The sequence below is a fragment of the Grammomys surdaster genome, unplaced genomic scaffold (genome assembly GCF_004785775.1).
Source record: "Grammomys surdaster isolate TR1022 unplaced genomic scaffold, NIH_TR_1.0 373, whole genome shotgun sequence".
In the NCBI taxonomy this organism is placed as follows: Eukaryota; Metazoa; Chordata; class Mammalia; order Rodentia; family Muridae; genus Grammomys; species Grammomys surdaster.
In genome coordinates this window covers 5,138,384-5,152,149 of record NW_021604792.1, presented here as the reverse complement: position 1 = coordinate 5,152,149, position 13,766 = coordinate 5,138,384, and the positions used below count along the sequence as shown (strand labels likewise).

At 46.5% G+C, this 13,766-nt stretch overlaps 1 protein-coding gene across 1 annotated transcript in view; it reads right to left on the bottom strand.

Annotated features, from left to right (window-relative positions):
* LOC114632375 (flavin reductase (NADPH)-like) overlaps nucleotides 1-7,681 on the bottom strand; it is a 25,294-nt gene extending 17,613 nt beyond the window's left edge. The window contains exons 1-3 of the mRNA XM_028780904.1: nucleotides 7,382-7,681; nucleotides 7,150-7,239; nucleotides 5,296-5,408 (exon numbers count right to left, since the gene is read on the bottom strand). Of these exons, the coding sequence (XP_028636737.1) occupies nucleotides 5,296-5,408; nucleotides 7,150-7,239; nucleotides 7,382-7,625 (447 nt within the window). The 5' untranslated portion in view covers nucleotides 7,626-7,681. The remainder of the gene's footprint in view (nucleotides 1-5,295; nucleotides 5,409-7,149; nucleotides 7,240-7,381) is intronic.
* Between the last annotated feature and the right edge of the window lie 6,085 nt (nucleotides 7,682-13,766).

Genomic DNA, 13,766 nt, shown 5'->3' with positions numbered 1-13,766 from the left:
TTTTTTTGGTTTTTCGAGACAGGGTTTCTCTGTGTAGCCCTGGCTGTTCTGGAACTTACTCTGTAGACCAGGCTAGCCTCAAACTCAGAAATCTGCCTGCCTCTGCCTCCCAAGTGCTGGGACTAAAGGCGTGCGCCACCACTGCCGGCTGCAACCTATTTTTAATAAGGGTTCAACCTCTACTCTAGACCACACCACCCAGAAGAAGGAGTGAAAGAGAAAAGTTATTAGGACACGGGGGAAGTCGACCTGTTCAGCAATAGTTCTTTGGGAGCAAGCTCCATTGTAGGGTGCTGGGCTGGGAGAAGCAGCTGGGTGCCTGGTTGAGCAAGTCTTGAACCCTGGACCTTTATCAGGACCGCAGGTGTTCAGCTCTGCCCCCAGGCCCTGGCTCTTTTCATTCAGCTTCAGCCCTCTGCAGCCCCTTCCAACGGGACGTCTATGACCATCAGTCACCAGGAACAGTGCCTCAGGCTCTCCCACGTGTAGATGAGGTATCTCCAAGCTCTCAGACCAAGCCAATAGGCGTTATCTGCTGCCAGACCCTAACCCGCCCTGAAACTGTATATAAGGGCTCTATTCAGCAGAAATAAAGGTGTGTTCGAGAATCATCCTGGTGTCTGAGAGTTTCTGTAGCAAGAGCTGTAACACTAGAGCTGTAATACTTGGGGAGAGATCTGCTCTCCCGGAACCTTCCTGAGGCACCAAGCTGCTTCCTTGCCAGCTAGCCGGCTTCCCATCAGCCCAGCCCGGGTCAGCTCAGTGCTGAGAGACAGGTGAAGCACCTGAGAATGACCAAGCGGCGGCAAAGTCTCGGGCAGAGGCAGCAGTGGGGGCAGGCAATCTCTCCTCCCTGCTCACACTCTGTACCATTTGGCCCAGACCTCTCACACCAGGCCTGGCCGGAGACCAACGGACAGTGGAGACGCAGGCAGAGGCAGCGGCAGAGACGGTAGCAGACCCTCCCTGCTCTCACTCTGTCCTCAGCCAGGAGATCATTGTGGGACACCTTCTGGAACTGGGGACCCACACTCCATCTTTTTTCTCAGCAGTTCAGTCCATAGCAAACACCAAAAACAAATCAGCAGTTGCAGACTAGTCTTCTAGGCAGGCAGATACCAGGCACGAACCAGCAACTTCAGTCGTCTGGAAGGAACCACAAGGCTTGCCAACTTGCCTGATGTGAAGCCTCGGAGGCAGCAAGAGGCAGCAGGAACTCACCAGCAGTTCTTGGGTGAGTTTCTCTTGGAGGCATTATCACAAGTTGAGCTCAACAATGTTATGTAAGGTGAACTAATATGTCAAAGTGAACCAGGCTTTCACAGACAGAGGTGAAGGAAAGCTGTACCGACACATTGAAATTCCTCCAGGGATATTTTGAATTCTTAGTCTCATTAATAAAATAATTTAGAAATGGACTTAGAGGAAGTTCAAGTAAATTTTTTATTAGTTAAAGATTTTTAATTATATTTTTATTTACCTCGTGTGTATACATATATGTGTGTGCACACATATGCAGCGGTGCACATGTAGAGTCCAGAAGTTCTCTCCTTCCACCATCTGGGTCCTGATCATTAAACTTAATGTGTGAGGCTTGACAGCAGGCACCTATAGCCACTGAGCCACCTCAGCACATCTTTGTAGTATTTAGGAAAAAGATAATGGGGAAAAAATTATAAATCTCCATAGCTGCTAGAAGGAGAGAGGTGGAGAAAAGGAAGAAGAGTCATCCTCAACTCCATTTTGGGGACAGCGTCTCATTCTGTAGCTTTGGTTGACCTGGAACTTGCTATGTAGACTAAGATAACCTCAAACTCACAGAGATCCACCAGTATTAACAGTGTGACAACCATACCTGGTGAGTCATGCTTTGTAAGTTGGGCATCGAGATTCAATCTGTGGGACATGAAGAAGGAAATGTTATGTCCTTTGAGTTAGAGCTCTGCAAAGCACGTAGGTTTATCAGGGAACATCTGCAAACTCCTGCACCAGGGAGAAGCTTATGGAAGGATTCACTGTCTTAATAAGGGAACACTTATTCTCCCTATCTTAGCATGGCTTCAAGTTGAATCAGCTTTCCTGATGCATGTCTCTCAGACAGGTGACTTTTGAGCCCCACTGCATGAACCCTTAAAGGAGGGTGAGTAGGATGCAATATTCCAATTTTTGGAGCAGATCAGAATGCCTGAGGCTGAACTCAGATTGCATTCATTTGATGGGGAAGAAATAGTTCACATTAATTAGCCTCAACAAAGCCTTGAAACTGCCACTTTTTCATATGGTATTTTATATCTTAAAAGGGACGGTTGTGAACCTTCCCTTCCGAATGCTACCAGGGAAACCACAAATGTGATTCAGAACTCACTATGAGGAAAGAGTCCATCCCAACGTTGATTGTTCTGTCTAGCTGCCTAACAAAGTGACAGTCATTAGATAGTTTACACTAAGTAACTTCTCAGTTTGCCTTAATATACCACCACTGTTCATTATGCAGGTTGTTTTGGAAGAAAAGGTTTCTTGCTGGGTGTGGTGGGACATAATTTTAAGGAAGCACAGTTAGACAGATCTCTGTGAGTTTGAGGTCAGTTTGCTCTACACAGCGTGTTCTAAGATAGCCAGGGCTATAGTTGGCCACCCTGTCTCAAAAAAAGGAGAAGAGTCTCACACACACACACACACACACACACACACACATATACCTTTTTCTTTTCTCTCTTTCTTTCTTTCTTTCTTTCTTTCTTTCTTTCTTTCTTTCTTTCTTTTTCTTTTTTTCTTTTTTTGGTTTGGTTTTTTGAGACAGGGTTTCTCTGTGTAGCCCTGGCTGTCCTAGAAGTCACTCTGTAGACTAGGCTAGCCTCGAACTCTCGAACTCAGAAATCTGCCTGCCTCTGCCTCCCAAGTGCTGGGATTAAAGGCGTGTACCACCTCCGCCTGGCATACACCTTTTTCAAAGAAGGTATTTCATATAGTCTAAGCTGGCTTCAAATTCCCTATATAGCCAACCGGAGCAATGAATAGGATTCAAGGTTATGGTGGTTTAACTAAGAATGACCACTATAGGCTCCTATGTTAAATGCTTGGTGTCTGGTAAGTGGAACTATTTAGGAAGGATTAGGAAGTGTGGCTTTGTTTGAGTGGGTGTATTTGATGTTTCAAAAGTCTATTCCTGGCCTAGTTTCTCTCTTTCTGCCTGGTGCCAGTGGATTATGCTGTAAAGCTGTTAACTACTGCTCCAGGGCCACACCTATCTGCTTCCTTCCATGATGAACATGGACTAACCCTCTAAAACGCTAAGCAAGCCCCAAATTAAATGGTTTCTAAGAGTTTCCTTGGCTATAGTGTTTCTTTACGACAATAGATTTACAGCACTACAAGTACCCTTCTTTAGAATGTTTGCATATCTGCTCTAAGGAAGAGCAAATGACCTATGCAAATCACACCAGATGGGCTTTTTCCTACACAAATATTACCCTGGTGATTTAAATAACGACTTCACAATAGGCCTAGCCCACTCGAGATTTTGCATCAGAAAAATAAGAAGTTCAAGGTTATCTTCCTCTATATCCATAATTTGAGGTCTGGGCTATGTGAAATTCTGTCAGAAAAAAAAAATATAAAAATAAATAGGTCCAAGGTTTGATTCCCAGTATTACTATGATACACAAGTATAATCTCAGCAATTGAGAGGCACAGGTGATTTCAAGGTCATCTTTTGTGAGAAGCGCTGAGATCTGTGCTCACAGATAAGACCTGGGGGAACCAGGAACGTTAAACTCACAGTGTTGTCTCTTCAAAGGGAATCATGTATAATCTGTTTCCTACGTAAAAGGCTGGGAGCAAATGTGGTTAATAGCCTGGTGACATTGCACTTATTTGTGTGACACAGACCACATTAGATCTTCCCCAGACCCTTATCATGAGCTTGTAAATCTATGAACCCATCAAGATGGACAGTGTCACGTGTGGTCTGGTCTCTAGAAACCATCTTGTTTAACATTGTATTTGTGAATTTCATATCATATATCCCAATCCCAGTCATCTCCTTGTCTCTGTGTACCTGCCTTACAAGCTTCTGCCCAAAGGAGAAACAAATCTCTCCTGTGGAAGCTGTAGTGTGTCACGGTGTGTCCCACAGTATACCTGTAGTCCACACTTTACTTGCAAATGTTCATTACAATGAGTCTTTGGTCTGGTTTGAGGCCTCTGGCTCCTGCTACACCATCAATACTATATCCTCATGGGGACTGTTCTCAGATATCCTGCTGTTTCCCTGTGTCATGGGAATCCTGCAGCTTTGGATCTGTAGGACTGGCCACTCCAGGTGCTCCAGCAATTCATAGATGGGGTAGATGTTGGGGTGGGCCAACACAAAGCCCTGGATTCAGACCTGGGTGTTGGCTAAGCTAGTCATCCCACCAGCTCTCCCAAAGCCACACCACCAGGGTGAGCTCTCCAGCACTGCCCTGGCTAGCTCATCCAATGCCTCAACCAGAAAGGGGTAGAACCAGCTCTTCCACTCTTCTGTCCTTGGGACTGGCTCACCTGTACCCATTCCAGCAAGGCCAGCTCTGTTGTGCTGCCTAGGAGAGGTACAGGGCCTGCTCTCCCAAATGTTGTAGAATTGGAGGGGCAGGGCCAGCTCTCTGACTCTCATGAACTTGTGGCCCACTCTCCTGCCTGCCATAGGTAGGGTGGTGCGTGTGTCAGGGTATGGATCCTCACCACACTAGAACCTATCTTTATGAAAGATGCAATATGCACATTACAGAGAGTTGCAATATCGTTGTGTTTTAAGCTTTATTGTGCACCTGAGATTTAGTTACTAACCAGGAAAAATTTCACCAGATTGTACTGTGCTTAAATAGGAATATGCTTCAAATAAATTATTAAGGGCCAGAACTCCAAAGTTTGAATAAGCACTGGCTACTACTGTCTTGCCTCTGATGGGTCGTTACTCTGCTGGCTATGGTATTCCCAGACACTTCCTTAATCTTTAGCTGACCAGCAAGATGGAGGCGCAAGGTGCCTAAGGAGGTACAAAGTGACTTTCTGTCCTTTGCCTCAGACCCTGTAGTCTCACAATGATAATGCCTAAGAGGACTTGGCTTGCCAACTATAAACTCCTTAAGGAGGGATTGATGGTGGCTGGAAAAGGTGTCCAAAGGCCCAAATGACCTTAGCTGGAAGACAAGAAGGTGTCCAACCTTCATGTACTGACTGACACACAGTGTATCAAGTCTTGAGAGCCTATGGGAAAGAGCAGTTTGACTGGAGACATTTCTTATGGCACCTTACCGATAAGAGCATCTTAAACCTCCACCCACCTCTGGAGATTATACCTGCCACTCTGTGCTGCAGCCTTCCTGAGACTGGTAGGCCTCTCCCACAAAGATCTGGAGGGTGAAGACCTACAGAAGTAGCAAAAGGGGTTGGGGTGGATAGAGACACCTACAGAAGGAGCACTGTGTCCCCAGGAATGACAGGAAAGAAAGAAAGGAAAAAAAATAAGGTGTTGCCAGGTGTATTAGTTAGGGTTTTACTGCTGTGAACAGACACCATGACCAAGGCAACTCTTATAAGGACAGCATTTAATTGGTGTTGGCTTACAGATTCAGAGATTCAGTCCACTATCATCAAGGCAGGAACATGGCAGTGTCCAGGTAAGGCATGGTAGAGGAGAAGCTGAGAGTTCTATATCTTCATCTGAGGGCTGCTAGCAGAATACTGGCTTCTAGGCAGCTAGGATGAGAGTCTTAAAGTCCACACCTATAGTAACACACCTACTCCAACAAGGCCACACCTTCTACTAGTGCCACTCCCTGGACTGAGTATATACAAACCACTACATCCCACTCCCTGGCCCTCATAGGCTTGTTCAAACACATGAGTCTATGGGGGCCATACTTACCCATAGCAATATAATAATAATAATGATAATAATAATAATAATAATTATTATTATTATTATATTTAGTCCAACTTCCAAAGCCCTCGTAGGCTATAGCAGTCTCAACAATGTTAAAAATCCAAAATTCAAGCCGGGCAGTGGTGGTACATGCCTTTAATCCCAGCACTTGGGAGGCAGAGGTAGGCAGATTTCTGAATTCGAGGCCAGCCTGGTCTACAGAGTGAGTTCCTGGATAGCCAGGGCTACACAGAGAAACCCTGTCTCAAAAAAAAAAACAAAAAAAACAAAAAACAAAAAAACCCCAAAGTTCAAAGTCTCTTCTGAGATTCATTCAATCACTTAACTGTAATCCCCAAAGCAAAACAGGAAACCAGCAGAGCAAACTCCAATCTCTGCATCTCCAGTTCTGATGTCAAAGCAGTCCTCAGATCTCCACCTCCCTTTTCATCATTGTTGACTGCAACAAACTTCTTTCTCCTGGGCCGTTTCTACTCCTGTTAGCATTCCTCTGCAGAGAGCCCACAGTTTCGGCATCTCAAACATCTTGGGGTCTCCAAGGCAACTTTAATGTTACAGCTTCTTGTTCCAATATCTGGGATCCACACATGATCTTCTGGGCTCCTCCAAAGGGCTGGCATCATTTCTCCAGCTCTGCCCTCTGTAGCACTCTAAGCTCAGGCTGATCCACTCCCACTGATGTTGTTGTTCTTGGTGACCATCCATGGTACTGGCATCTCCAATACACTGGAGTCTTCCACAGCAACTAGGCTTCACCAATAGCCTCTCAGGCTCTCTTCATGGTGCCTTGCCTCAGCTCCTTTGCATGACCCCTTCAGTCCTCAGCTGTCAACTACAGCTGAGGCTGCACCTTCACTAATGGCCTTCCATGACCTCTCACAGTGCCAAGCCTCAGCTGTTCTCCATGACCCCTTTATGCCTTCAAAACTAGTACCACCTGGGTGACTCTTACACATTACCAAGTATAGATGCAGCACAAGGCACAGCCTTGGCTATCTCTGAAACACAGCTTCTTTGTACTCTCAGAAAACACTTCCCAGATTTCACCTCAGTGATGCTGATCTCTTCTTCTTTTTTTTTTTTTTTTTTTTTTTTTTTTTTTTTTTTTTTTTTTTTTTTAACTTGGGATAGCTTTAATACCGTATTTCAGAGGTCTGGGGGTTGCTTGTTCAGTACTCACCCCCTTCCCAGTTCAGCCCCGCTTCTATGACCTCACCACCCACCCGAGGTGCAGGCCACGACCTTCTCCACTCCATGCGCCTTCATGGCTGCCACAATGTTTTGGGTGCCCTCGGACATTACTGTAGTGGGACCTTAGAGGGGACAGAGAGTGGCTGTCACTGGCAGGTGGCGGTGGTGGCGGCGGCAGGGGTGGCAAGGGTGGGGCTGGGGGCGGGGGTGGTGCTGGAGACCGAGGTGCAGGGAGGGGCCGAGGGCAAAGGGGGGGCTCAGTACTGAGGTCGTTGCCAGTGCCCAGTAGGACGATGACAGCATCCTGCCCAGCCACAGTCTTGTCCACATCTGCCGCCTGCAGAACATCTCCCACCACCACGTGGGCTGGCTGGGCCCCCTCTGACCGCAGCCTGCTGGATTCTCGAACCAGCACCGTCACCTCATAACCTGCTTGCACCGCCTGCGCCAGTGTGGTGAGCCCGGTCCTGCCGGTGGCACCGAAGATCGCGATCTTCTTGACAGTCATGCTTCAGGGTCCAGGGCCCGAAAAGCTGAGAACTCGGAGGACGCGCGGGAACCCCGCTGATCTCTTCTTAATCACTACTAATTTCTTAGCTCAAATTAGCCAGCATCAATTTCCCAATAATCCTTTCTATTCATTCTTGACTCTAAAGCCACAGCTGCTGAGTTCTGCTGCTTGCTGGGGCTGGAATATCCCCCTCCCCCTTTTTTATCACCAGCTTTCTGTTTTCTAACTCCCTCACTGCCTACGCTTGGTTTTCCTGGAACTTGCTCTGTAGATTGACCTTGAACTCAGAGATCTGTATGGCTTTGTCTCCCCGGATTAAAGGTGTATATACCACCATGCCTGGATTTAAGCTTTTCTTCACCCAGAACTTGCTCTTTCCCAGACTGGCCTTGAATTTAGAGATCTACTTGGCTTTGTCTTCTGGGATTAAAGGTATGTAGCACAGTGCCTGGCCCTAAATTTAGCTGGGTGGGATCTTGCCCCAAGGTCACCACTCCCTTAATTCAATTTAATATCCTGGAAACAGGATTCAGCTCCATTTCATTTCCTGATGCCCCTTTAATACTCAAACCATATATTCTATATTTTTCCTTTCTAAGCTTGCTATGCTTGTTCAAAATGCTTTTCATGAGACTTAACCAGAGAACAAAGTCTCTACTGGGTTTTGTTGAGATTTCCTTTGTCAATGCAATTAATATAAATCTTTTTTACCTTAGTCTCAGGTAGACTCTTCAAACAAGGGCAAATGCAGCCACATTTTTCACAAAAATACCACAAAACAGTCTCTAGGTCACATGCTCAAACTCTTCTCCTCTGAACTCTTTTGGGCCAAGTCTGCACAGTTCGAATCACTCACAGCAACAAAGTCTTCCATGTTCCTACCAGGTAGGCTCATTAAGCCTCACTTAAAGCATTCCAGTGCTTTCCAAACAAAAGCTTGGTCAGGCCTATCTCAGCAATACCCCATTCCTAGTACCAACTTCTGTCTTAGTTAGGATTTTACTGCTGTGAACAGACACCATGACCAAGGCAACTCTTATAAGGACAACATTTAATTGGGGCTGGCTTACAGGTTCAGAGGTTCAGTCCATTATCATCAAGACAGGAACAAAGCATTCAAGCAGGCATGGTGCAGGAGGAGCTGAGAGTTCTATATCTTCATCTGAAGGCTGCTAGCAGAATACTGGCTTCCAGGAAGCTAGGATGAGGGTCTTAAAGCCCATACCCACAGTGACACACCTACTCCAACAGGGCCACACCTTCTACTAGTGCCGCTCGCTGGGAAGAGTACATACAAGCCATCACACTAGGTATGGTGGTACATTCTTTTAGTCTTTAATTCCAGAACTTGAGAGGCAGATGTAGGTAGATCTCTGTGAGTTCCAGGCCAGAGTTCCAGGCCAGCCAGAGCTACATGATGACAGATCCTATCTATCTGGGTGTTTTGGGCCACCCAGATAGCACAAGGTCACCAGGCTATTAACCACATCTGCCTTCTGGACAGAAAACAGGTTATGATTTTTAGTGTACAGGCAATTCCATTGGCTTGCTTTCAGGCACCTAGCCACTGTTTATGTTATCACCTGCCACCATCCGCTAAGGCAGGTTTGTGCAGCAAATACAAGGATCCGCTGCTACCCTAGCTTTCTCTATTTTTGGTGGCTCCATCAGTGCCCTGTCTCTCTCCCTCTATGCTCCATCTAGGCCCTCAAGGCTCTCTTGCTGTCTCTACCCCTTCCAAGTCCTCACTCTTCTCCTCTCCCCCAGGAAACCTCTCTTATACCAAATCTGTGGCGTGGTGCAGTTTCTCAGGGGTGCACCTGGGCTCAGCCCACTGAAGGTGCCCTAGCAACATTGTGTTTTTATAACAGTGATGAATATTAATATTGACTATCAACTTAGAGGATCCACAATTACCCAGGAAACAAATCTCTCAGCAGTGGACAGTCAGGGTGGAGGGTACACGCTGCTGTTCAACAGTGCTGGCTCCCAGTTCTGCTCAGTCAAAGTTCTTGGATGTGATAGCAGAACAATCAAAACTTCTCTTTCCTTTCTGCTCAGATGTGAGGGAGTGACGTGGGCGTTTCCAGCTTTGTGCCTGTGCCACCAGAGAGTCACCTGCACCCCCTTACCTTCTCAGTCTTGATCGACTGTCTCCCCTCTAACTGTGAGCCAAATGAATTCTCTCTGTCAGATATTTGGTCATAGAAATTGGAACAATAGGTAATTTTATGAAATATAATGCAGCAAAGTGGGTGGGACCTTTGGGTCCAAGCCCTGAGAAATTATGCCTTGCAACAGATCTGGCGTCAAAGAGGTTTGCTGCAGGAGGGAAGGGAGTGGGGATATGGGGAAGGGATAGAGGCAGACAAGTGGACATGTAGACAGGCAGGGAGCAGAGTCCTGACCAGAGAAGGGGGGGGCAGGAAAGAAAAGAGGGAGTTGTGCATAGAGAGAGGGAATGCCAGAAACAGAGAGAGACACAGGAGGGCAGAGAAAGAGAGAGAGATCTGGCGTGGCTGGGGACCCTTTTGTCACCATACCCACCTGGGGAAGGGGGAGGGGGGCCCCTGGCAGGGATGACTGAATGGATCCTAGATCCTTGGGGGCAGGCCAGTAGAATCGCCTGTATGCTAACAAGTGCATTCTACATACACAGTACATTAGCGCTGCTTTATATAAAGACATAAAACTTGATCTCCTTATTTTTTATTTGCTTATTTATTAGATTTTGCAGTTCTAGACACGGCACTAGGTTTTGTGCATGTTAGACAATAAATTTGTATTTAAGGAGGGGTGAGGGCAGAAGTAGTTGAACACACACCTTCAGTTTCAGCATTAGGAAGGCACAGGCTGCCTTTTGAGGGCTACATAGAACCCTGTCTCAAAAAAAAAAAAAGAAAAGCCAAATAAACAAGAGGGAGACAGAGACAGAGACAGATAAGAGAGGGAGAAGAGAGGGAAGGAGAATGGGGAGAGACAGAGAGAGGGCAAGGGGAGCGAAGAAGGGAGAAGAAAGAGAGCAAAATATTAAAAAAAAAAAAAGCTAATATCTACTGGCAGTGTTCCTTAGAAATTGCCACACCCTTACTTCCTGCCTGGAAAGCAATTTCCTTGACTAACCTGTTAGACTGCCTTTTGTTTCTTTCACTCTGTATGGAATTAACTCATTTATTGAAACTACCCATGAGCCTCCCAAAGCTCCCTTCTTGATTAGACACAGACCACACCCAAGCACCAGTTTCCAACACAAAGAGATCACCAAGCACGTGGCTTACAGTGATAGTATTCTGCCTTGTGGCTGAACCAACCTTGGTTCGAATCCAAATCATGTCACCCATGTTGTGTTTTATAAAAAGAAAGAAAGAACCAGGGTATGTTTGGTATAGGCATGGTATGTGTTAGACTTCAGCGCAGCTTAGAACAGACAACACCAGACCAAATGGTTGGGGGAGGGGATGTTATTCAGGAGATAGGGCAAAGGTGGGGGGAGAGAAACAGAAGAAGATGGCGGGGAAAGAGAGGGGGAGAGAGGAGAGAGAGAAGTAGAGGCTGGCCATGACCACATGGAAAGAGGGGGAAGGGAAGGGGAGAGGGGTGAGGGGACAGGGGGAAGCTAGAGGCAAGAGAGCAAGAGATTAAGAGAGTAAGAGAGAGAGGAGGAGGCAAGCAGCCCCTTTTATAGTGGGCAGGCCTACCTGGCTGTCGCCAGGTAACTGTGGGGAGGAGCATGCCTGTCTGTTGCCAGGTAACTGTGGAGGTGCAGTTTAGACAAAATACTAACAGTATGGTGAGGTGGAAGGGGGTGCCTTTGTGGGCCCATGCTGAGGCATCCCTTCCCCCTGAGGTACCAGCCACTGTGATGGATATAGTATGGAAGAGAGTTTATTTAGGGCATGGGGAGGGGAGTTGAGGATGTTGTAGAGACAGAAAAAGGCAGAGATAGATAGATAGATAGATAGATAGATAGATAGATAGATGAGGCTGGCCATGACCATGTGGAGAGAGGGGGGAAGGGAATGGGGAGAGAAGGAACAAAAGGAGTAAGAGAGTGAAGAGGGGACAAACAACCCCATTTACAGTGAGTCAGGCACACCTGGCTGTTGCCAGGTAACTGTAGGGTGGAGCCTAGAAGGAATGCTAACAAGGGTGGCTGAATCTGAATCCAGAAAGAGCAGGAGGTAATTCTGTAGGAGCAATTTTGGTGGCAAAAGGAAGAAGTCCATGCTAGGAAGAGTTGGTCAGCCCTGGTTGAACGTGTTTGTCAGTGTAGCCAGATAAGTAAATTTGAAGCTAGACCTTGGTGGTCAGCATCAGAAATGAGTCAGACATGAGTAAGTGTAAAAATAATAAGTCTAGTGGGGAATATAGTAGTTTAGAAAAAGGGAAGGGCAGGGAGGGACAGGACCCCACAGTACCAGTTTTTCCATGTTTGGGTCTGTTTGAGCAGTTCATTTCTTGTCCTTGTTGGTGACTAAATTGTGTCCCACTCAAAATTCCTTTGATGTATATGTTTATGTATGTACAGGTGTAGAAGCTTGAAGACAACTTTCAGGAGTCAGATTGAAGCAGGCAAGCATAGCCACCGTCTGTTTCTGAGGCAAGGTTCTTAGTTTTCTTCTGCTGGATTGGATACTCTAGGTTAGCTAGTATTAGGACAAAGGAGTCAAAAGGGTAGCTTGGTGGGTTGGAGCCAAGAAACACAACAAAGTCACACCATGCAACTGATCTAGTGCAAGAGCTTTATTGAGGGAGGTTGGAGATCAAAAGAGAGATCAAGAGGCATGGAGAATAAGTGTAACAAGACCGAGAGGATGAGAGAAACAGACACACACACACACAGAGAGAGAGAGAGAGAGAGAGAGAGAGAGAGAGAGAGAGAGAGAACAAGAAAGAGGGAATGAGGGAGAGAGGAAAGGGGAGAAGAGGGAGGAGGGCAGGAATAGGGGAAGGGGAAGAGGGAAGGGTTAGTGGGGAGGAAGGGAGAGATCAAGAAATGGTAAACAAGGGAGAGAGAGGAGTGAAGGAGAAGGAAGAGAGGAGGAATCAGGGAGGTGGAGGAAGAGAGAGGGAGAGAAAGAGGGAGAGAGAGAGACAGCATACATTCGAGCTAGCCATGACCTTTTAAAGAGTGCACAAGTTGGTACACAACTCATAGTGACCACAGAAATGTGGCACACCTGGTACAGTGGGTGATGATTTAAGCTGCTGCCACTGCAGCAGATGTGTGCTGCATTGGCTGGCTTTCAACAGGACTCCAGTGATCTCTGTTTAGGTTCAGGCTTGTGCATCACACATTTTTATCTACTCAGTCATCGCTGCACACAAATCCCTGTTGAAGCAAGATGTGATCACTTGCCTGTAATCCCAGCACTTGGGAGTTGCAGACTGAAGAGTTAGGTATTCAGGGTCATCCAAGAAGCCATTCTGAGTTAGAGGAAGGAAAGAAGGAAGGAAGGAAGAATGAAAGGAAACTATGTTGAATCCCTAACCTCCATGTGACTGCTTTTGGAAACAGTAGCTTTAGGGAGGAGATTAAGTGTACAAAGGTAAGTACCGAATCCAGCACGAGTAATATCTTTATAAGAAGAGACTCTAGAGATGTGTGCAATATAGAGAGCCCATGTGAAGACACATTAAGGATACAGCCACCAGAAAACAGAGATGAAGTCTGGTCATTCGTTAACCAAAACTCCCAGCCCTGAGAACCAAGAGCATGTGAAGTTCTACCATTAAAGCTCCCGAGCCAGAGGTTTGTTGTGACAGACACAGATGACTAACACATTCCCTTAGGTTTGCTGTCTCAGAAGTTCCTCTTTAAGCAACATTTTCCACAACCATATCTGGGTCCAATTTTGAAGAATTGTGATGATCTTAGGTAATGCACTGTTGTATAGCCCCTGAGCTGTGAGTCAACTGAGAGATACCCACATTCCAGAACGACATGCTCCTTAACCCCTAGTAAACCTTCAGTGACTCAGAGCCAATGGCCTTGTCTTCAGTAATGGTCAATGGGACACGTTTCCATGTTCATGCCCCATACCTACCCTATAAAGCCTGCCATCATGACCTGTTTGCTGCTGTCTCCATTCCTGCTCAAAGGCAGCCGCCATTTTCTGACCCCACACCCCACATAAA